We start from the raw sequence: 22,715 nt of genomic DNA, 5'->3' as shown, positions 1-22,715 counted from the left end.
TGCTTACTAAAATTTTATTGAAATCCAAAGAAATTATTAAAAGAATCTGTAAAAACTTAGCTAGAACCTAATTAATTCATGTCTTTTTTTTTTTTTTTTTGGTACCGGGGATTGAACTCGGGACCTTGTGCTTGTGGGGCAGGCAGCGGAACCACTGACCTAAATCCCCAATCCCTGGCCCTTCATATCTTTACTTTTACCCAAAGCAGAAATTATTCTACATGCAAGAAGCTATACATATATCAGTCAATAAGGTATATACACATATAATCTTAAAAGGAATATAAACCTCTTAAGAATATACAGAAAATGTTTGACTAATGCATAGCCAATTTAAAATGTCAAGCCAAAAAAAGATGAGTTTGCCTGTGAAATATGTATAAAACCAAATATTCATATGTTCAGACATTTATTTATATAATAAAACCTCTTTAACTCTCAGGCTACACATTTAGACTTATAATTAATATAACATTCTTGGCAATATATATATATAAGATGAAATTCTGATGATGTGAAATACTATTGTAAAAAAGAAATATTTATACATTAAAAATTAGCAGCTTTTAAGTATCACTTGCATAGTTATTATACTCAAAGGATGCCTAATTATAAATAGCATGCTAAGCACTGCCAAGATTCTACATGTGTTCTTAGTACTAAAATCAACATTCCAAAGTGATTTTGCAGGCATTGTTATTGCTCATATGTAGAGGATTATAGCAGAGGTAGTATTAAAAACATAGATTCCTAAGATAAGACACCTAGGTTCAAATCCTGAGGCTAATTTGACTGAGCAAGCTATCTGAAATTTCTGTCTTGGTTTATTCATATGTAAAAATAATGATAATGTCAAGCTTAGCAGAGACACAATGAATGCCAACCCTTTCTTCCTTAGAGACAGTGAACAGCTGGCAGATAGAGACCCAAATAGCCCCTTTATTACCAGGGAGTGCAGGTTGTAATATATGGGTCTCTTGGCTGAAGGAACTTCCCCATCTATGCTCCCAAGATTAGGCACACTTACCTTCCTTTGGCAGTACAGTGGTTTGGACGTGCTTGTCCCCTACAGGCTCATATGTTGGAGGCGGAGTCTAGGAGATGGTGGACCCTTACAGAGGTGCAATGCATGGCAGGTCCTTAGGGTATTGGGGTGCACCCTCAGCAAGGAATGCTGGTCTCACGGAGTGAATTCTCCCAGAAGCAAATTGTTATGAAGGCCAGACCCTGGCCCTTGAGTCCCTCCCTGGCTTCCTGCCTGGCTTGTTCTCTCTCACTCCTACTTTTGCTGCTGTCATGATATTATTCGCTATCAGCCTCTCACCAGAGGTTGATCTGATCTTGGGCTTTCAGCCTCCAAATCTGTGAAATAAATTAACCTCTTTTTATCAGAATTAATCTGATTCAAGTATTTCCTTACAGTAACATAAAACTGGGCCAGGGATTTAGCTCAGTGGTTTCACCGCATGCTGCACAAGCTCAAGGACCCGAGTTCGATCCCTGGTACCAAAAACACAAATAGTAACATAAAACTGACTAATGCAGGCAGCACTTGAGACAGGCCTGCCCTGTGTAAAACTCACATATGCCTGGTGTGGGCAAACAGCTCCCAAGGAAAGGAGGAAGGGGCTAAGCAGGTATGCCCAGTTTGCCACTCCATATAATCACCAGGTGACTCACTCCACCCCCATGGAGAGGAACAGGGGTGTGATGCGAGGCCCAAAGTATTTAGGGAAAAATCTTCTTGTGATAACTGAGTCAGGAAGAAATAGTCTCATGTTTCTCTTAGCTTTATTTGAGAGTAAAATGAGGAGATACATAAAAAGTGTGCCCTACAAATGGGAAGAATTCAATAGCTATTTCTATTATAATGCTGTGTACTATTCTTATTAACTATACGATTACCAGGACTGCAAGGAATTTGGATCTATGATATCAAAAGCCATCAGCAGTGGAGATGTGAACTCCATTTAATTTTTTAAATTTTAAATTCTGAATTTTATTCTAGTAACTCTCAAAATTTGGCCAAATTAGCAACTGATATTATACAATTAAGAATTTTCCCTCTTGTTTAGTATCATATCTATAAAAAAAAATAGTTCTCCACTAACAATACAAAGGATGATCAAAATAGTGGGAAAGTTTGGATTTTTAAAAAATGTATTAAGGTAAAAGACACATTGCCATTAATTATGCTCAGAATACTCTATCTCACTTCAAACACACTTATCCCATCACTCTTACCACTGTGTGAAACAGGTCTGGAACTCCTCTTTCCTATCTTTAGGAGGTAAGTCAAAAATATGGTGAATGCTGCTGCCACATGCCACCCAACAGAAAAGCAGGCTCATAAAACATTACACACAGTAATTCAGCATAATCTACAAATGTCTGTAGGGACCTTTTATTCAGGCAAATTAATGCTGGGTAGCATGGCAGGCTGCAGAGGTTTTTCCTATCATCAAATACACACTTTTAACTCTTCTCCTTTGACAGTGCAGTGTTTATTTCTATGTTCTCTCAACCCCCACTATTCTAAGGGATATTATACTTTTTGTGTTATGACCCAAAGTTGAATACCCATAAAAATTATATAGTGTTTAAACCCAAAATTTTCTAGAACACAATTTGTTTTCTTTACCCCACTCTAATACACAGTATTTTCAGGTCCTGAGTTATCTAGTGACTCTGCTTCCCAAAAGTAAACTGAGATGTAAATATTTTACCTTTTCCAGGGGTATAAATGCTATAGCAAAAGTTAGTCATCCATGAGTTGATGAGGGAGCTCTAAGGCAGCTATCTCTTTTACCAGGTGTCTAGAGTGACAATCCTCATGTGAAAGTTTCCCCTCCATAGTTTGGCAGCCTCTGCTGGCATAAATTTCTTCAACTACTGTATGTCTGAATAATTGATAGAGTTAAGTGAATGCAGGTTCCTTCTTTTCACCAAGTTCCCCTTGAGTGCTTCTGCAACATGAGGCAATTTATCATGCTTTTTGTGCAACAGTGCATAGGCTTTTTAAAGAATGAATTTAAAGTTTCTCTTCCTGTTCACAAAGTTCTCAGGTTCAAAACTTTGAAAGCCCTGATTCGGATAGTTGGACCAGCAATATTAGCAGGCCCAAGTAATTCAAGTCATAGACCCCCTATCGCTCTTTTCATCTGCCTTCATTTTCCCTTAGAGAAAGTCCCAATTACAAAGGTTTGTAGAATTTTCCACAGAGATTGCATTCAGCTCTTTAGCAAGAAAAATGCCAATGCAATTAGTGCCTCTGGGGAACCATTAGCCATTTGTGTACTATTTCAGAAGAACCCATTGTGGGATCCACAAGCACTGAACAGGGCTTCCTTTTAGAATGTGAACACTTCTCAACCATTTGGAACACTCTTACAGTGGCAATGATCAGTGACACCTTCTTAAGGATGCCTTTGTTGCATATTCTAAATCAGAAGGTGTAATAGCGTCATGGTGTCATACAATAAGGCCCTGGGTTTCTTTTCGCCACTCACCTCCAACTTATGAGCTCTCATTTCTCCTTAGCATTTAAGAGTATCCTCTGATACATTTCCAGAAAACCTGCTGCCAAAATGAAGGAATATATAGCTTCAAGGAAGTTAGTCATTTCCTAGTTGACATTCTATTTTGGATAATAGCCCAATTGGAACTAATTCTCTCCTCTCCCTTGTGGTCAGGAAATAGCAATAAATTGAATGTTCTGATGTTTTGTGTACTCTAATGTTTACTGTGGTGATGTAGATGTAAGATGTAGTGCTACATCTTAGGGTGGATCAATTTGGAAAGAATTAGAAATAACCATAAAGCCGGAGGGGGGATATTATTTAATCTTTCATTGGCTGAGTCTGAGACTTTGCAGGTACTTCTCAGTCAGGATTGGAAACAGCTGTTAGTTTCCGCTGGCTATATACACTGTGCAGGTGGAGAAATATCTGGTTCATAGAATGGCAGAAAACAGAATTTATTATAGCACTCAAGCATTACTGCAGAACATAATAGTCATGCCATCCCTCAGAAACCAACAGAGCCTAAACTATCTAAATAGCTTAAATTAAATATACTAAAGTCTGGGGGACTTTTCCTTGCAAAAGTAAAACAGCCAAGAGGAAGGAGTTTATATAAGGGAGGGGGGAATATATGTTTTGATAATACACTATTAAAATTTTTTTTAATTTCTTTTTTTTCCCATTAAGTTTATTGGTACATTTTAGGTATACAATACAATTACATTCATCATTGGGATCTTGTACCTTTACATGATGTATCTTGGTTCTTATTTTTTTCCCCTTCCCCTGCCCTCCCTTCACCCCCTCCACCCTTCCCTATTTGCAAAGACCTTGTTTCCATTTTTTTCCTTTTCTCATATTTTTTCTTTTCCTTTCTTTCCTTTCCCCTACTCCTCTCACTTCCCCTACTCCTTTAGACCTTTTCTTCCTGTTACACAATATCAATGATACATTGTTTTAATTACTATATCAAAATTTAGAGGACATTACCACAGATTATCCAGAATTTAAAGAATATAGAAAGCATATTACAAAAATCTTTTTTGAAACAAATTTGACAACTTCTAAGAAGTACCTTGGAAAACAAATTAATGAAACTGACTCTGGAGGAAACATAAAACTTGAATAGCACCTATTAAAGAAAGTATATTCCTAGCTTGAAAACCTACATCTATGACAACAACAGGCTCATATACTTTTTAAGTGATGAATTGTATCAAACATTTAAAGCAGAAAAAAGAAGGAACACTTCTCCCCTCATTTTAGGAAATCAACATTGTGCTAATACCAAAACTGGACAAAGATAATAGAAGAAAAAAGTATGAACATAGAAAGAAATTTGTTTAACAAAGCAAACTATTAGAAGTCAGATCTGGCAGTATGTAGAAAGTGGCTTTATTATACGAATGACAGTGTTGGTTCAGCATTGGAATATCCACCCCCCGCCATAAGTCATCATTTTAACAGGGGAAAGGAAAAAGCCATATGATCCTGTCATTAGTTGCAGAAAAAGTATTGGACTAAATTCTACAGCTGTTCATGGTAAAAGCTATCAGGAGACTAGAAGTAGAACAGAACCTTCTCAACAGATAAGCCATGTACTCCATACTTCAAGCAAAAACACGTTATATGAATGGAGAAGATACAATGCTTTCTCCCTAAGGTGGGAAACAAGGGCAGATATACCTACTCTTCATCTGTGCATTAAACTTTGAAACCTAGGCCCAAACCAAAACAGTCTGGCAATGAAAAGAAACAATTAGCATAGGACTGGAAGGTAGAAGTAAAATCTTTATATGTAGATGAAATGATCATCTACAGAGAAAATACTAAGAAATCTCTAGGAGCCCCTAGAACTTGTATTTAAATTTAGCAGGATTAGAAAACACAAGGTATATACAAAAATTCAGGTCTGTGTATACTTGCTATAAATGAAGAATTGGATATTGAAATTTTAAAGTTATGTAGGAGTACAAAGGACCTAGAAAAGTTAAAAAAAAAAAAAAAGTGTTGGAAGACATTTATTACCTAATTTTAAGACTTCCTCTAAAGCTACAGTAATCAAGGCAGTGTTGGTGTAAGGAAAGACATATAGATCAATGGAATAAAATAGAGAATCTAGAAATAGAACCACACATATGTGGTCCACTGAGTTTTGAAAGATTATTTAACATTAACATTTTATAGAACATAAACTCAACTAAAGAGCAGATGAAACGATAGTGTTTTCAGCAAACGGCACTAGAACCCCTGGTATCCGTATGTAAAAATTAACCTCAACCCTTTCTTTCCATACATAAAAATAACTTGAAAGGATCTATGAACCTAAATATGAAAGCCTAAAAGTATAAAACTTTAAGAAGAAATTATAAGGGAAAATGTTTATGAATTTAGGGTAGGCAAGAATTTCCTAGATTACAAAAAACATGATGTATAAAAGAAAAAAATTGATAAATGAGATTCCATCAAAATTTAGAACTTTAAATGACATCACTAAGAAAATGAAAAGTAGTCCTTAAACAGACCATATTTATAATACATATAACCTAAGACCAAAATATATAAAGAACACTTATGAGCCTGCTGCAGACAGGCAGCCACCTGGTTCCACACTACAAAGACACAGAGGACACCGGACCACCAGACCACAATACTGAGCCCCGCTGCTCCCAGCCCAGAGGTAGGGGCTTCTGAGCCACCCTCCCACCGCTCCTGGTCCAGAGGAAGGGGCTTCCTGGCCACCATCCCTCCTGCTGCTCCCAGACCAGAGGAAAAGGCTTTTGGGCCACCTTCTGTCCCGCCACTCCTAGCCCAGAGGAAGGGGCTTCTGGTCCACTATCCCTCCCACCACTCCCGGCCCAAAGGTAGGGGCTTCTGAGCCACCATCCCACTGCTCCTGGACCAGAGGAAGGGGCTTCCTGGCCTCCATCCCTCCCGCTGCTCCCAGCCCACAGGAAAGGGCTTTTGGGCCACCATCCCTACCACTGCTCCTGGCCCCTGTCCCACCTCTCCCAGCTAAGAGGAGGTAATGCATGCAGGCGCCAACAGTCCCCCCAGTCAAAATGAGAAAACAAATAAATAAGTCTCAAAACCAGACTTCCAGATCACCTACAGCAACCCCAAAGGGAAATGAGATGGAACCCTCTGATACTCAACCACCTGGACCCACTCAACTGGCAACAAAAGGGGATCTGGAAAAAATGAAAACAGAAATAATTTCTCAAATAACAAGAGAAATTGTGCCCCTAGTGCAAGACATGATTAATAAATCTAGAGAGGAGCTCAGGAACATGAATGGAATCCCAAAATAGGAAACAAATGGAATCCATAAAACAGATGCAAATAGATTGCCAGGAGATAAAAAACTCCACTGAAAGTCTACACAGCAGAATGAGCCAATGTGAGGACAGAATTTCAGATATAGAAGATAAGATTGCAATTAGTGAGGAGGAAAAGAAAAATTGCTTCAAAATTATAAGGGAACATGAGAAATCAATCCAGCAGCTGCTAGATGATGCAAAGAAGAATAACATAACACTGATTGGACTCAATGAAGAAACAGAAAAGAGTGCAGATGACATAAAAAAATCTCTTCACAAGACAACCCACAATGTGGGAAAAAATCTTCACCTGCTCTTCCTCACACAAAGGTCTACTATCTCGAATCTATAAAGAACTTAAAAAGATCAGACCTCCCAAATTTAAAGACCCAATCCAAAAATGGGCATCTGAAATGAACAGACATTTCTCAGACAAAGAAGTAGAAATAGCAAATAAATACATGAAAAAATGTTCAACATCACTGGTCATTGGAGAGATGCAAATGAAAACAACACTGAGATTCCACTTCACTCCAGAAAGAATGGCTGCTATCATGAAATCAACCAATAACAAATGCTGGCAGGGCTGTGGGGAAAGAGGAACCCTGCTCCACTGCTGGTGGGAGTGTAGACTGGTGCAAACACTGTGGAAATCAGTATGGAGATACCTCAAAGAACTAGGACTGGAAGTCCCATTTGACCCTGCTCTTCCATTGCTGGGGATCTTCCCCAAAGAATTAAAAGAATCATACCACAGTGATATATGTGTGCCCATGTTCATAGCAGCACAGTTTGTGATAGCTAAAACTTGGAAACAGCCCAAATGCCCATCAACTGGAGACTGGGTATAGAAAATGTGGTTTTTTTATAAAATGGAGTATTACTCAGCCATAAAAAATGAGAAATTAGAGACATTTATAGCTAAATGGATGCACATTGAGGCAATACTCTTAAGTGAAATAAATAGGACACACATGTATAAATACCAAATAGTTTCTCTGGTGTGAGAAACTGAAAGTGTAAATAAGGACTTAATGTATAATAGGTAATGTGAAATAGGAAGAAAAGGGGCAAAGGGGAAGGAAGTGGGAGGGCTAGGGGAAAGGATAGAAGGGAATGGGATTAATATGAGAAAATAGGAACAAAATCTTTGTAAATAGGGAGGACTGGAGGGGTTGAAGAGAGGCCTGGGCAAGGGTGAAAAATAAAAACCAAGAGAGACTATGTAAAGGTGCAAATTTCCAATGATGAATGTCATTATATTGTATACCTAAAATGTACCAATGATTAGAATGAATAATCAATAATGCAAAGTAGGAAGAAAAGGTCCAAAGGGGTAGGGGTAGTGGGAGGGGCGGGGGAAAGGAAAGAAGGGAAAGGAAAAATGCTGAGAAATGGAAAAAATGGAAATAAAGTCTTTGTAAATAGGGAAGAGTGGAGGGTGTGAAGGGAGGGCTAGGAATGGGGAATAAACAAGAACCAAGATGCATTATGTAAAGGTACAATTCCCAATGAGAAATGTAATTGTGTTGTATACCTACAATGTACCAATAAAAGAATTTAATAAAGTGAAAAAAAATAAAAAATAAAAAGTAAAGGACACTTACAGCACATTAATAGACAACCCATTTAAAAGGAGACACAAGAAGATGATAAATAGCCAGTACAGCACAAGAAAAGGTCTGCAACACTAGAGTCAGAAAAATACTAATCAGTACAATAACAAGATTGTATTATACAGTCATTAGTGAGATGAAGTTAAAAGTTTTAGAAGAACAAATGTCAGCTTAGATGTGAACCAGTTAGAACTTTCTAATACTGCTAATGTGAATGTAAAATGATAAAACCATTTTGGAAAACAATATAGAAATTTCTTCTATTACTCCTAAGAACCAACAGTTCTGTTCTTAAATTTTTGCTTAAGAGGAATGAAAACACATGTTCACAATAGATTGGTACATACAAGTTGACTATCCCTTATCTGAAATTCTTGGGACCAAAAGTATTTCAGATTTTGGGTTGAAATCCACTTGATCTGTAAAGAGGATAGCTATTCCTGCTTTTTGGGGGGTTCCTGTCCCATGGTGTATTGTTTTCCACCCTTTAACTTTCAGTCTATGAGTTTCTTTTTTTTTTTTTGGTACTGGGGATCAAATTCAGGTCTTCGCACCTGCAGTGGAACTGAGCTAAATCCCCGTCCCTATGAGTTTCTTTTTGAATTGTGTGTTTCTTGTATGGAACATATTGTTGGATCTTGCTTCTTGACCCATTCTGCCAATCTATTTCTTTTGATTGGTGAATTCAGACCATTAACATTGATGGTTATAACTAATACATATTGACTTATCATTGTCATGACTTTTTCTTTTTGTTGGATTCTCCCCCTTCGCTTTAATTTCTTGTCATGCCTTGTCATTCTGTTAGGCTTCCTGGGGTTGTGATCCTCATTGTCTTTTCCTAGGATATTGCCTACAATTCTTTGGAGTGCTGGTTTGGTATTCAGGAAGTTCCTAAGGTGCTCTTTGTCATGAAAGTATCTTATTTCTCCAGCAATTTTGAAAAATAGTTTTGCAGGGTACATCAATCTGGGTTGGAGACTGTTTTCCTTTAGGGCTTGAAATACATCACTCCAAGCTCTTCTTGCCTTAAGAGTTTGCATTGAGAAGTCTGCTGTGATTCTGATAGGCTTTCCTTTGTATGTGATTTGTTTCTTTTCTCTAACTGCTTGTAGAATTTTGTTCTTCTGTTGGGTTTCTGGAATCTTAACTAGTATATGCCTTTTTTTTTTATCAAGGCTAGTTGGAGTCCTATATGCCTCACTTATCTGTATGTCAAGTTCTTTTCCCCTCCTTGGAAAGTTTTCTGCCATCACTTCTGTGAACAGATTTTTTTATGTCATCTGCACTCTCTCCTGTTTCTTCATTGACTAAGATCAGTCTTATGTTATTCTTCTTTGCATTGTCTAGCAGCTGCTGGATTGATTTCTCATGGTCCCTTACAGTTTTAAAGCAATTTTTCTTTTCCTGGTCACTAACTGCAATCTTATCTTCTATATCTGAATTTCTGTCCTCACATTGGCTCATTCTGCTGCATAGACTTTCAATTGAGTTTTTTATCTCCTGGAAATCTGTTTGCATCTGTTTTATGGATTCCATTTGTTTCCTATGTTGGGATTCCATGATGTTCCTCAGATCCTCTATATTTTTATCTGTGTCCTCTCTAGATTTATTAATCATGTCTTACACTATGGGCACAATCTGTGCTGTTATCTGAGAAATTATTTCTGATTTCATTTTTTCCAGATCCTCTTTTGTTACCAGTTCAGGGAGTCCAGGTGGTTGAGCATCAGAGTTCCATTTCGTTTCCCTTTGAGGTTGCTTTAGATGATCTGGAAGTCTGGTTTTGAGATTTGTTTACATTTCTTCTCCTTTTGAGGGAGGGGTTGGGGGGAGTTGCAGGTGCCCATGCAGCTCACCTCCTCTGCACTGAGGGGGTGGTATGGCAGCTTGGAAACCTCCTAAATTTCTATTATGCAAAAGCCATCTAAAGTTTTAAAACCTTTTAAAAATATTGGGGGGGGGGTCTCCAACTATAAATCATTTAGATTTTCCAAACAGATCAATTACAAAAGGATCAAGGGCCGGGGATTTAGCTCAGTGGTTTCACCACCTGCTGTGTAAGCACAAAGACCCAAGTTCGATCCCGGTACCAAAACAACCAAACAAAAAACACACAAAAAAAGGATCAGATCCTTCACATTAAAAAAGGTTAACCAAAAACAGGTGGCACACCTAAACATAGGACAGTGTCCCATCACCTAGAGACCTGGGATACTCTTGCTAGGTGTGCTTCACCTTTTTTCTCCAGAAGCCCAAATCTCTGACCTTGTTAATCAGGTTTTGAGATTTCTCTAAACAAGCTGGGTATGGTTGTGCACACCTGTAATCTCAGCTACCCAACAGGCTGAGACAGGAGGAACACAAGTTCAAGGCCAGCCTGGGCAGCTTAGCCAGAAGCTGTCTCAAAATAAAAAATTAAAAGGGAGCAAGGGGGCTGAGGATGTAGTTCAGAGCTCCCTGAGTTGTGTCTTTAGTGCTGAAAGAAAAAATCTTTTTTCTCTAAATAGCCAGCTTCCTTGGATTGTTGAAAATAAAAATTGTGTTTCAAAAACTTTGTTTTCATAGCTTTCAGCAAAATATTCATTGCATAAAGTACAGTTGTATATTACTTCCTCCATCTTCTCATATTGTTCACTTAGAATTCAATTTAGGAAGTCATTTATAGTACTTTCAAAGTGGAGAACAATAGTTTGCCATTCTTATTCTCCCATGGCTTTAGTTTCAGCATATTAATTCTAACTCTGCTACTTTCATTTCAGTTTATGGCTCAGAGTTTCCCCAAATGGAAACTTTTAAAAAGTCAGTACACCCTCAAGACAGAGAGACCATGAGAAATATGTCTTTGTTGCTGTCCCCTTCCACAGCACCCTGTCCCAGTGAGGTTGTCACATAAGCCCAATAACCTGCCCGAGTTTGTGTCACTAAGTGATTTCTATGAAGTTTAACTAAACTGTAATATGTTCTTCAAGTGATTACCATTCATAAAATAAAAGATTTCCTTTTGATCCTTTATGAGAAAGTTTTTCTTGCTGATAAAAGATATTTAATTTTTTAAAGAAGCATTTAGAATTTATTTTTTCAGTGCTAGGGATTGAACACAGGGCCTTCATTATAACCTCAGCCTTGTTTTGGTTGTTTGTTTTGTTGTTTTATTTTGCTTTAGATTTTTTTGAGACAGTGTCTTGCTAAGTCACTAGTTGCTCAGACTGGGCTCAAACTTGTGATTCTCCTGCCTCAGTCTTTCAGAGTGCTGGGATTATGGGTGTGCACTACCATGCCCACCTTAGAATATTTTTAAATATCCCAAATAATTTAGAAGTATTTGTTCAAACTATACTTTTGATTCAAAGATATTCTATTCTATACTATCCCAAATAAAATGAATTTTGCTCATAGAAACCCATTTTTAAGATACATAGGTCATTTTAACTAGGTAATGCCATAGAGTATGTTAAGTACTGAGTACTGAGAAATGCACAGGGCATAGGACCCTGAAAATATTTCCAAATCACCAAATTCACTTATTTAAATTATCCTCTCAAGTTCTTTTTTTTTTTTTTTTTTTTTTGTACCAGGGATCAAACTCTGGCCCTTGCACTTGCGAGGCAGGTGGCAGAACCACTGAGCTAAATTCCCGGCCCTCAAGTTCTTATAATCTGTTGTCTCCATTAAATGTCACTTAAATATGAATCCATCTTTAACCAGATTTGCAAAATTAAGTAATTGTGGTGTTGATCTCCATAAATTGTATCTTAATCTATCTCTAGGTGTTACTGTTTATTTATCCATTCATTCACTTCCTCATTTAAATGTATTTTAGTGTCTACTTTGTGCAAGGCACTGTTTTAGGTGCTCAATGACTCTTTCCTCAGAAAGCTTAGTCTGTTAATTGAGATAATATTGGTAAATAAATAGCTACAATAATATAAAAAGTAGCAAAGACTCTAAGCTAGGGATTGCCAACAGCTATGAGAGTTCAGGGAAAGGAGATAGTCTAGGTCATAAAGAATTTGAGATGTTTTGCTCTGTGGAGGGTGTTGCATTTGGCTTGGGTGTCTAAGGATATGTAAGAGTAGAACTTTTAGGGACAACCATGGCAAATGCTCCAGGAAGAAGACAAAGCAGAGACATTTAAAACCTTGGAGTCATGTGCAGTTCAATCCCAGTGGAGTGGAGAGTATAAAGGGGAGAGGGCTGCGTGATGAATGCCTAACAGACCTCGCTGTTCTTCAGCGCCCAATGGGTGGCCAACAAAAAGTTTTGAGCACGAAGGTCTAATCAGTCATGTGTAATCTGGACTAAAGATGAAAGGAAGAGTAGCTAGGGCTCACTTCAACAGACACCGTTTTTAGATGAATGAGTGAATGGATGAATGAGCCCACCTATCCAGAAATCTCTACATAATATAAAAATATGATTATACACTACTACATAAGTAAATTAAATATAAAAAGTGGCAACAATAGCACTTATCTTCTTAATTTTCAAAGTAACATATTCCTATCAAAAATATCCATATGACCCCACAGTGATATTTGGGAAACAGAATGTAAGTATTCTTCTGAATTTCTTAATTTCTATAAAAGCCCTGGGAAGCTGTTCTGTGTTGTAATGTTTCTCAGCCTTTTAAAAAATGAAATAGAAGGGCAAGTAGAGTAGATAATAATCAGCATGCATTGTGCAGGGCAAAGATAGCTTCAAAAAACTTTCTATGTGTCAGAGGTGGGATGATCATAATGTAAAATTGTTTTTCACATTGATTCAAAGTCAATATGCACTCTGGTATTTTCCTTGTTATCCTAATCCCTTATCTGGCTGCTGTCATAGCTCTTCAAAGCCAGCCTTGAATTGTGATTCTGCAGTGTCATGATTCCTTGTGGCCAGTTTTCAATGGAAGCCTTCCCATAAATGAACACAAAAATTCAGTGCCTTAAGATTTTCTCCTAGATCAGTCTGCCTTCACCTCCCTGAGCATGCGTGAGCTTCTCTAAAGTACAATCCCAGAATCATTTTAGTGCAAGGGCTGGGCTGCTTTTTTTTTTTACTGAATTTTATTGGTACATTTTAGGTATACAACATTATGACATTCATCATTGGAAATTTGGGCCTTTACATAATCTCTCTTAGTTCTTATTTTTCCCCTTTCCCCTGCCCTCCCTTCAACCCCTCCATACCTCCCTATTTACAAAGACTTTGTTTCCATTTTTTCATTTTCTCATATTAATTCCATTCCCTTCTTTCCTTTCCCCTACCCCTCCCACTTCCCCTTCCCCTTTGCTCCTTTTCTTCCTATTTCACATTATGTATTATACCTTTTAGTCCTTATTCACACTTTCAGTTTTTCACACTAGAGAAATTATTCGGTATTTATACATGTGTGTCCTATTTATTTCACTTAGGAGTATCACCTCAATGGGCATCCATTTAACTACAAATGTCACTAATTTCTAATTTTTTATGGCTGAGTAGTACTCCATTTTATTAAAAAAACACATTTTCTTTATCCAGTCTCCAGTTGATGGCCAATTGGGCTGCTTCCAAGTTTTAGCTATTTCAAATTGTGCTGCTATGAACATGGGTGCACATATATCACTGTGGAATGATTCTTTTAACTCTTTGGGGAAGATCCCCAGCAATGGAAGAGCAGGGTCAAATGGGACTTCCAGTCCTAGTTCTTTGAGGTATCTCCATACTGATTTCCACAGTGCTTGCACCAGTCTACACTCCCACCAGCAGTGGAGCAGGGTTCCTCTTTCCCCACAGCCCCGCCAGCATTTGTTATTGGTTGATTTCATGATAGCAGCCATTCTTTCTGAGGTGAGGTGGAATTTTAGCATTGGTTTCATTTACGTCTCTTGAATGACCAGTGATGTTGAACATTTTTTCATAGGTTTATTTGGCATTTCTACCTCTTTGTGTGAGAAATGTCTGTTCATTTCAGATGCCCATTTTTGGACTGGGTCTTTAAATTCGGGAGGTCTGATTTTTTTTTCTTTTTTTTCCCCTTTTTTTTTTTTTTTTTGGTACCGGGGATTGAACTCAGGACTTGGCACTTACAAGGCAGGCTGCAGAACAACTGAGTTAAATCCCCAGCCTGGGTCTGAATTTTTAAAGTTTTTTATAGATTCGAGATAGTAGACCTTTGTCTGAGGAACAGCAGGTGAAAATTTTTTCCCACATTGTGGGTTGTCTCTTCACACTGTTGGTGATTTCTCTTGCTGTGCAGAAGCTTTTTAATAGGAAGAAATTCCATTTGTTGATTGTTTGTGCAAGTTCACAGGCAACTGAGGTTTTGTTCATAAATCTTTTCCTATGCCAATGTCTTCAAGAGTTCTACCTAACCTCTATTCCAGCCAGTTCAGTGTTTCTGTTTTAATATTTAGATCTTTAATCCATTTGGACTTTAGTTTAGTGCATGGTGAGAGATACAGGTCTAGTTTTAATCACTGACAAGTTGAAATCCAGTTTTTCCTGCACCATTTATTAAAGATGCCATCTTTCCTCCAGTGAGAGTGTTTGGCTCCTTTGTAAAAGATGAGGTGGCTGAGTGTGTCTGGAGTTGTTTCGGCATTTTCTAATCCATTGCATGGGTCCTCAGGTCTGTTTCTTTGCCAGTACCATGCTGTTTTTATCACAATAGCTTTGTAGTATAATTTCAAGCTGGGGGTTGTGATACCCCCTGCCATGTTTCTGTTACCTAGAATTGCTTTTGCTATTCTGGGTCTCTTCTTGTTCCAAATGAACTTTTGGATTGTTTTCTCAAGGTCTGTGAAGTATGCTGCTGGGATTTCAAATGGGACTGCATTGAATCTATATAGCAGTTTTGGAAGTATGGCCATTTTCACTATGTTGATTCTTCCTACCCTGGAGCAAGGGATGTCTTTCCATTTTCAGATATCATCTTCAATCTCTCTTTACAGAGTGCTATAGTTTTCAGAGAAGAGGTCTTTGATTTCTTTTGTTAGGATGATTTCTAGGTATTTCAGTTTTTTGGATGCTATTATGAAAGGAATTGTTTGCCCTATTTCGCTCTCAATGAGTCTATTGTTAGTGTAGAGGAAAGCTATTGAATTTTGTGTCTTGACCTTGTATCTAGCTACTCTCCTGAATTTGGTTATTAAGTCTAGAAGACTTTTGGTGGAGTTCTTGGGGTCTTCTATATAGAGTATCATGTCATCTGCAAATAATGACAATTTGACTTCTTCATTTCCTATCTTTATTCTTTTTATTTCTTTCTCTTGTCTAAATTCCATGGCTAATGTTTCCAAAACTATGTTGAACAGGAGTGGTGATAGTGGACATCCTTGTCTTGTTCCTGATTGTAGTGTGAAGAATTTCAGTTTTTGACCATTTAGTATGATATTGGCTGTTGGTTTTTCATAGATGGCTTTTATCAGATTGAGGTGGGTACCAATTGTTCCAATTTTTTGTAGGCTTTTTATCATAAATATTTGTTGGCTTTTGTCAAATGCTGTTTCTGCATCTATTGAAATGATCATATGGTTTTTGTCCTTAGCTCTATTGATATAGTATATTACATTTATTGATTTGCATATGTTGATCCATCCCTGCATCCCTGGGAGGAATCCCACTTGGTTGGGGTGTATGATCTTTTTGATCTTCTGGATTCTGTTTGCCAGTATCTTATTAAGGACTTTTGCATCTATGCTCATTAGTGAGATTGGCCTATAGTTCTCTTTTTCGGTTAGGTCTTTCTCTGCTTTGGGGATCAAGGTGATGCTTGCTTCCAGGAATGAATTTGGGAGTATTGCTTCCCTTTCAATTTCGTTAAAGAGTTTAAACAGTAGTGGCAGTAGTTCCTCTCTAAATGTCTTGTAGAATTCAGCAGTGAAGCCATCAGGACCTGGGCTTTTCTTAGTTGATAAGTTTTTAATTACATTTTCAATTTCATTGGTTGATATTGGGTTGTTTAGAATTTTTAGGTCTTCTTCATTCAACTTTGGTAATTCATATGTATCTAGGAATCTGTCCATTTCTTCAGTATTTTCCATCTTATTGGCATATTGGTTCTTCAAAGTAGGTATTGATGTTCCCCTGGATTTCTGCTGGGTCTGTTGTAATTTCATCCTTTTCATTCCTAATTGCATGGATTTGGGCCTTTTCTTTCCTTTTTCTGATGAGGTTGGCTAAGGGTTTGTCAATTTTGTTTATTCTTTCGAAGAACCAACTTTTGGCTTCATTAATTTTTTGTATTGTTCTCTTAGTCTCCATTGCATTGATTTCTTCTCTGATCTTTATAATTTCCTCCCTTGTATGAGCTTTGAGTTTGTCCTGCTCTTCTTTTTCTAGAAGTTTGAGGTTCAGCATCAGGTTGTTTAATTGGGCTCACTCTGTTTTCCTAATATGCATATTCACTGCTATGAATTTCCCTCATAAGACTGCTTTCATTGTGTCCTATAGATTCCAATATGTTGTATTGTCATTTTCATTTAATTGTAGAAACTGTCTGTTTTCTTCTTTAATTTCCTCTGTGACCCATTGGTTATTCAGACGTGTGTTGTTCAATTTCCATATGTTTATGAAATTCTTGTGACTTCTTTTGCTATTGATCTTCAATTTCATCACACTATGGTCTGATAATATACATGGGGTAAGTTCAGTTCCTTTGCACTTACTTAAACATGTTCTATGAGCAAGTATGTAATCTGTTTTGGAGAACAACCCATGTGCAGCTGAAAAGAATGTGTATACTGATTTTGTGGGGTGGAACACTCTGTAGACATCTGTTAAGTTCTTTTGTTCAAGAGTTTGATTGAGTTCTAGTATTTTGTTGCTTGCTTTTTGTCTAATTGATCTATCTGTTTATGATAGTGGGGTATTGAGGTGCCCCACTACTATTGTATTAGTGCTTATTTGATTTTTCATGTCCGTTGGTATTTGTTTTATATAGTTGGCCCCACTAGTGTTTGGTGCATATATGTTTATGATTATCATCTCTTCATCTTGGATTGTTCCCTTTACAGGGATGTAGTGTCTTTCTTTGTTTCTCTTAATTAGTGTGGGTTTGAATCCACTTGATCTGCAAAGAGGATAGCTACTCCTGTTTTTTTTCAGGTTCCCGTCGCATGGAGTATTGTTTTCCACCCTTTAACTTTCAGTCTATGAGTTTCTTTTTGAACTAAGTGTGCTTCTTGTATGCAGCATATTGTTGGATCTTGTTTCTTGACCCATTCTGCCAGACTCTTTCTTTTGATTGGTGAACTGAGACCATTAACATTGATGGTTATAACTAATACATATTGACTTATCATTGTCATGACTTTTTCTTTTTGTTGGATTCTCCCCCTTCGCTTTAATTTCCTGTCATGCCTTGTCATTCTGTTGGGCTTCCTGGGGTCGTGATCCTCATTGGCTTTTCCTAGAATATTGCCTAAAATTTTTGGAGTGCTGGTTTGGTATTCAGGAAGTTCCTAAGGTGCTCTTTGTCATGAAAGTATCTTATTTCTCCAGCAATTTTGAAAGATAGCTTTGCAGGGTACATCAATCTGGGTTGGAGGCTGTTTTCCTTTAGGGCTTGAAATACATCACTCCAAGTTCTTCTTGTCTTGAGGATTTGCATTGAGAAGTCTGCTGTGATTCTGATGGGCTTTCCTTTGTATGTGATTTGTTTTCTCTAACTGCTTGTAGAATTTTGTTCTTCTGTTGGGTTTCTGGAATCTTAACTAGTATATGCCTCTTTTTTTTATCAAGGCTAGTTGGAGTCCTGTATGCCTCACTTATCTGTATATCAAGTTCTTTTCCTCTGCTTGGGAAGTTTTCTGCCATCACTTCTGTGGACAGATTTTTTTATGTCATCTGCACTCTCTCCTGTTTCTTCATTGACTAAGATCAGTCTTATGTTATTCTTCTTTGCATTGTCTAGCAGCTGCTGGATTGATTTCTCGTGGTCCCTTACAATTTTAAAGCAATTTTTCTTTTCCTGGTCACTAACTGCAATCTTTTCTTCTATATCTGAATTTCTGTCCTCACATTGGCTCATTCTGCTGCATAGACTTTCAATCGAGTTTTTTAATCTCCTGGAAATCTGTTTGCATTTGTTTTACGGATTCCATTTGTTTCCTATATTGGGATTCCATCACGTTCCTCAGTTCCTCTATTTTTTTATCTGTGTCCTCTCTAGATTTATTAATCATGTCTTGCACTATGGGCACAATCTGTGCTGTTATCTGAGAAATTATTTCTGATTTTATTTTTTCCAGATCCTCTTTGTTGCCAGTTCAGGGAGTCCAGGTGGTTGAGTATCACAGTGTTCTATCTCATTTACTTTTGGCGTTGCTTTAGGTGATCTGGAAGTCTGGTTTTGAGATTTGTTTATGTGTCTTCTCATTTCATGGTGGGGGGTGAGGGTTGCTATTTGGGCCCATGTGGCTCACCTCCTTGGTGCTGGAGGAGGTGGTACAGTGGCCCGGAAGGCTCAGCTCCTCCTTGGCACTAGGGGCAGTTCTTAATTTGTAGAGGTTTCAGTCCACAGTCACCCAGCTCCAAGACAAGGGTGACAAACAGGCTTCCCAGAGGAGAAACATTGAACACACAATGTAACAAAGGCAACAAGATCAGTGCTGGGCTGCTTTTAAATTAACCCGGAAAACACACACACTGAGAGTAAAACAATGGTGAGACCTGCTGCACTCTAAATAGAAAAAAAGTTAAAACAATGATTAAGAAACATTTTTTAAAATAAAATTTCTTAACTTCTTTTTTTTTCTTTTCTCTCCCAAAGCTGCCTGCCTTGTACTTGGTTGTATGATTTTCCCTGATGGCTGGGATTCAGATGAAGTAAAACGGATGTGCGGAGAAAAGACAGACAAGTACACTCTCGGGGCCTGTTCAGTCCGCTGGGCCTACATCCTGGCTATTATTGGAATTTTGGATGCCCTGATCCTCTCGTTTCTAGCATTTGTGCTTGGTAACCGACAAGACAGCTTGATGGCAGAGGAACTGAAGGCAGAAAACAAAGGTAAGATTGCTTTAGGGAACTCTAAATAGATGCCTCAAGCATGGAAATGTTGCTCTTGTTCTTCCCCATCAAGTGCTAATGCCTCCCTTGTGGTTCCAATTTTCTTGGGTTTTTTCCTTTTTTTTTTTTTTTGGTACCGGGGATTGAACATGAAACCTTGCATTTGCGAGGCAGGCGGCAGAACCACTGAGCTAAATCCCCAGCCCTACTGTGTCTTGGAATACTGTCTTTTACTTCCCAGACTTTCCCCCAGACTCAACTCAAGAAGTGTATGCAATTAAAGTAGAGTATGGTACCTATTTATCACTCTGAGGCACTTCCCTTTCTGTGGCTCCTTAAGTTCGTTATTATTATTTCAAATGCATTTTGTTCTAGTTTCTTCTTTCCTCTTTCTGATTTCACATTTGTCATGGGCAGTTAATGACTATGATGCAATATTTTAGGGAGGTCTGTTTCTTAAAATGGGAAATGTTTTCCTTCCATGTATTCAGCTATTTTCTAGGCTGAAAAAAAATGCCTGGGAAATCTCTAAAATCATCACAATCACTTTATTTGAATTCAAACTCATCTTCTCAGAGAGAGGCAGTGATACTGGCCACAAATAGTTAGAGTCTGCAGTGGTTGTCTAATTACCTGAATTTTAAATGCATTATCGGAGTAATCAGAAGTCTTCAGATTTCTTTTCAAAAGGAAATTGCCTACTGAAACACAATGAGAGTAGAAGAGAAAACAGAACATTGATGGTGAGTGATACATAAATATATTGCAGTAGGTATATAAGAGGTAGCGAGTCATTATTCAAGAAACATCTTTGAGTTTTCTTTCCAGGTTTCATTTCTTGAGGTAGAATTTTAATGTCAAGATTGTGTTATGGACATAGATTTTTATAACTGCTTCATCTTTGTGTTATCTTTAACTTAACTTTGGAATTTTCAGGAGGCTGAGGCAGGAAGATAGCAAATTCCAGGTCAACCTGAGCAACTTAGCGAACCCTGTCTCAAAATAAAATACACAGAAGGACTGGGAATGTAGCTCAGTAGCAAAGCTCACATATAAGGCCCTATGTTCGACTGCTGGTTGGTACTGGGAGGACACTTTAGACTTAGATTAGTATCATCACTGAGTGGCTCTTTCTTCTAAATTTTATTTCTAATTGGAAACTAAACCTGTCCTTGAATTGTGAAATTTCTTATGTTTTTTCAAGGAATTGCTAATTTCAAAAACCCTTCACTGTTTTGTTTTGGTTTGGCTTTTTGGTACTGGGGATCAAACTTGGGACCTTGCGTTTGCGAGCCAGGCAGCAGAACCACTGAGCTAAATCCCTGGCCATCCCTTCACTGTTTTAACAGGCCTCCAGTAGAAGCCTGAATGTCACATGTAATAATGGCATAGCAAGCTTCGTATCTAGACCACCACTATAAACTCTGAACCATAAAGAAATAAAATGGAGCAGTCTACGAAAACACTCATCCACAACTCCTTAGCTCCCTGATTTAGAGAGAACACATGTTACTTAGTCCTATCAAAACTATTCTAAACACAAAAATAACTCACTGGAAATGGTGCTATAACTTTTTCAAAACAAAACTACCTCCCTCCCAGAGTTGCCCTTTCTAGGATAAAAAGACAATATAAAGACAATTATACTTTTATTTATGTTGCAGATTTAGTCCTTTGACTTGTGTGACTCCTTAACCTGATGCTCTTCACCATTCTCTTTGTAGCTTGTTGGATGCACACAGGTCTCTTTCTGGTTCACTTTAGTTTAAAGGGAAAGATAGCTCAAAATTAGAAAAAGCTACTTTTCCTGAAAGAATAAACAAAAGACCATTTTTTTCTGCACATGCTTGACTTCCACCACCACCTCATAATAAACCAGAATGCTATCTATTCCCTGTAAAGTTCAAAGTTATTTTGAGAACCTTTAACTTCCCAACCACCATTTGATCACAAATAGAAAAAAAAAATTCAGAAAAAGGAAGACAAAAACAAAACCAGGAAATTTTCTACTCACATATATAAATGCCAATTCTCTTGAATTCATGCTTCAGGAAGGTATGGCCAGGATCACAGAATAATACTCAACGGTTATCAAAAATGGGCTTTTTTCTCCTGGGTGATTCCATTGAATGTTGATCTCTGATCCCATCTAGGATGATCTTCATTAAACATCTTGGTAAAAGTTCTTATGGGAAAGTTAAGATGCTAGCATAATGTTTAGGGATTCTCTGTATGATTTTTCTGTGTTCATCATCTTCTCCATTTGCATGTGTTACTGTTGTTTCTACCATCTTGTCCTGAAGAACTAAAACCAGTATCAGTTCCTCTGTATCAGAACAGGTAGATCCAATAAAGCAGCAGAAAGCATGAGGCCACTCTGCTTCATTCTGGTGAAACCTTTCAATTACACTGCAGTTTTATTTCTCAATCCGAAGATTTTAATGTGAGACTCTAAAAAGATGTGAACAGCTCTGCTGTCCAGAGCTCTGTATAAAATCAGACTAGGAGTTTTAAGCCTTGTAGAAAGTTTAATCAAACCTGCATGGCTTTTGAGAAATGATACAGGGTTTTCTGTCATTGTACAAATTAGCTTCCATTGTTTGGTATTATTTTTGTTTACTAATTATTACAAATGTTTCAACATTTTTTCAGTGTCAAAACTTCTGAAGACAGATTACTTGAGAAAATACCATCGGTGATTTTGTATGGTGTATGTGTGAACAAAATTTCACTAAATATTGTTTAGTGGCGTTTAAGTACCTGCAATAACCAAAACTAAGTCTTACCACTTTCCTAAGAAAAGAGATTGGATTTAACTAAAAGATTAGAATAATTTGTAATTATTAAATTGATATATAAATGGATACTTTTACAGTTTTAATCAATTTAATTAAGACAGCTTTTCACTTCTTAAGATATTCTTTTCTCTATAAATTTGTTTCTGATAAAACTATCAAGATGTTCCTTGATAGCCAAGACCTCATTTTGGTTTCTGGGCAATGCAAGGAAATAAAAACAAATCTAGTTCTATCTCAGAATGTTAGACAAATTCATTGACCCTCTGATGCCTTCTCATGCCACAGAAGCAAGCAATGCCATATCTCAAGCCTGAGCTCAAAAGAGTAAAGCATTCATTCATTCCTATATCGAGTACATCACTACACACACTACAATGTCTTCTACATTTTTCTTCCAGTTTTATGACCCACAAGTCATCATATCAGCCCATAGCCTATTAGTAGCAGGAGAATTAGAGAGAATAAGCCTGCAGTTGTAG

The 22,715-nt window shown here is 37.5% G+C and overlaps 1 protein-coding gene across 5 annotated transcripts in view; it reads left to right on the top strand.

Moving 5' to 3' along the window:
* Positions 1-22,715, top strand: part of Lhfpl3 (LHFPL tetraspan subfamily member 3) — a 593,649-nt gene that overhangs the window by 429,041 nt on the left and 141,893 nt on the right. For 4 of the 5 annotated variants that reach the window (XR_015449295.1, XM_004839705.3, XM_004839706.3 and 1 more), the window contains exon 2: positions 19,202-19,438. Coding sequence is in view for 4 of the 5 variants with exons in the window: in XM_004839705.3 (XP_004839762.1) it covers positions 19,202-19,438 (237 nt within the window). In the remaining variant the exon portion in view is untranslated. Of the gene's footprint in view, positions 1-19,201; positions 19,439-22,715 lie in introns of those variants that run through there. The other variant, XM_087206533.1, reaches the window with a different exon arrangement.

This window comes from Heterocephalus glaber, unplaced genomic scaffold (assembly GCF_053883595.1).
Source record: "Heterocephalus glaber isolate CG9 unplaced genomic scaffold, H.glaber_assembly_v1.0 deba00000676, whole genome shotgun sequence".
Taxonomy (NCBI): Eukaryota; Metazoa; Chordata; class Mammalia; order Rodentia; family Bathyergidae; genus Heterocephalus; species Heterocephalus glaber.
Note: the sequence above shows the minus strand (reverse complement) of the source record. Positions and strands in the feature narration are given on the sequence as shown.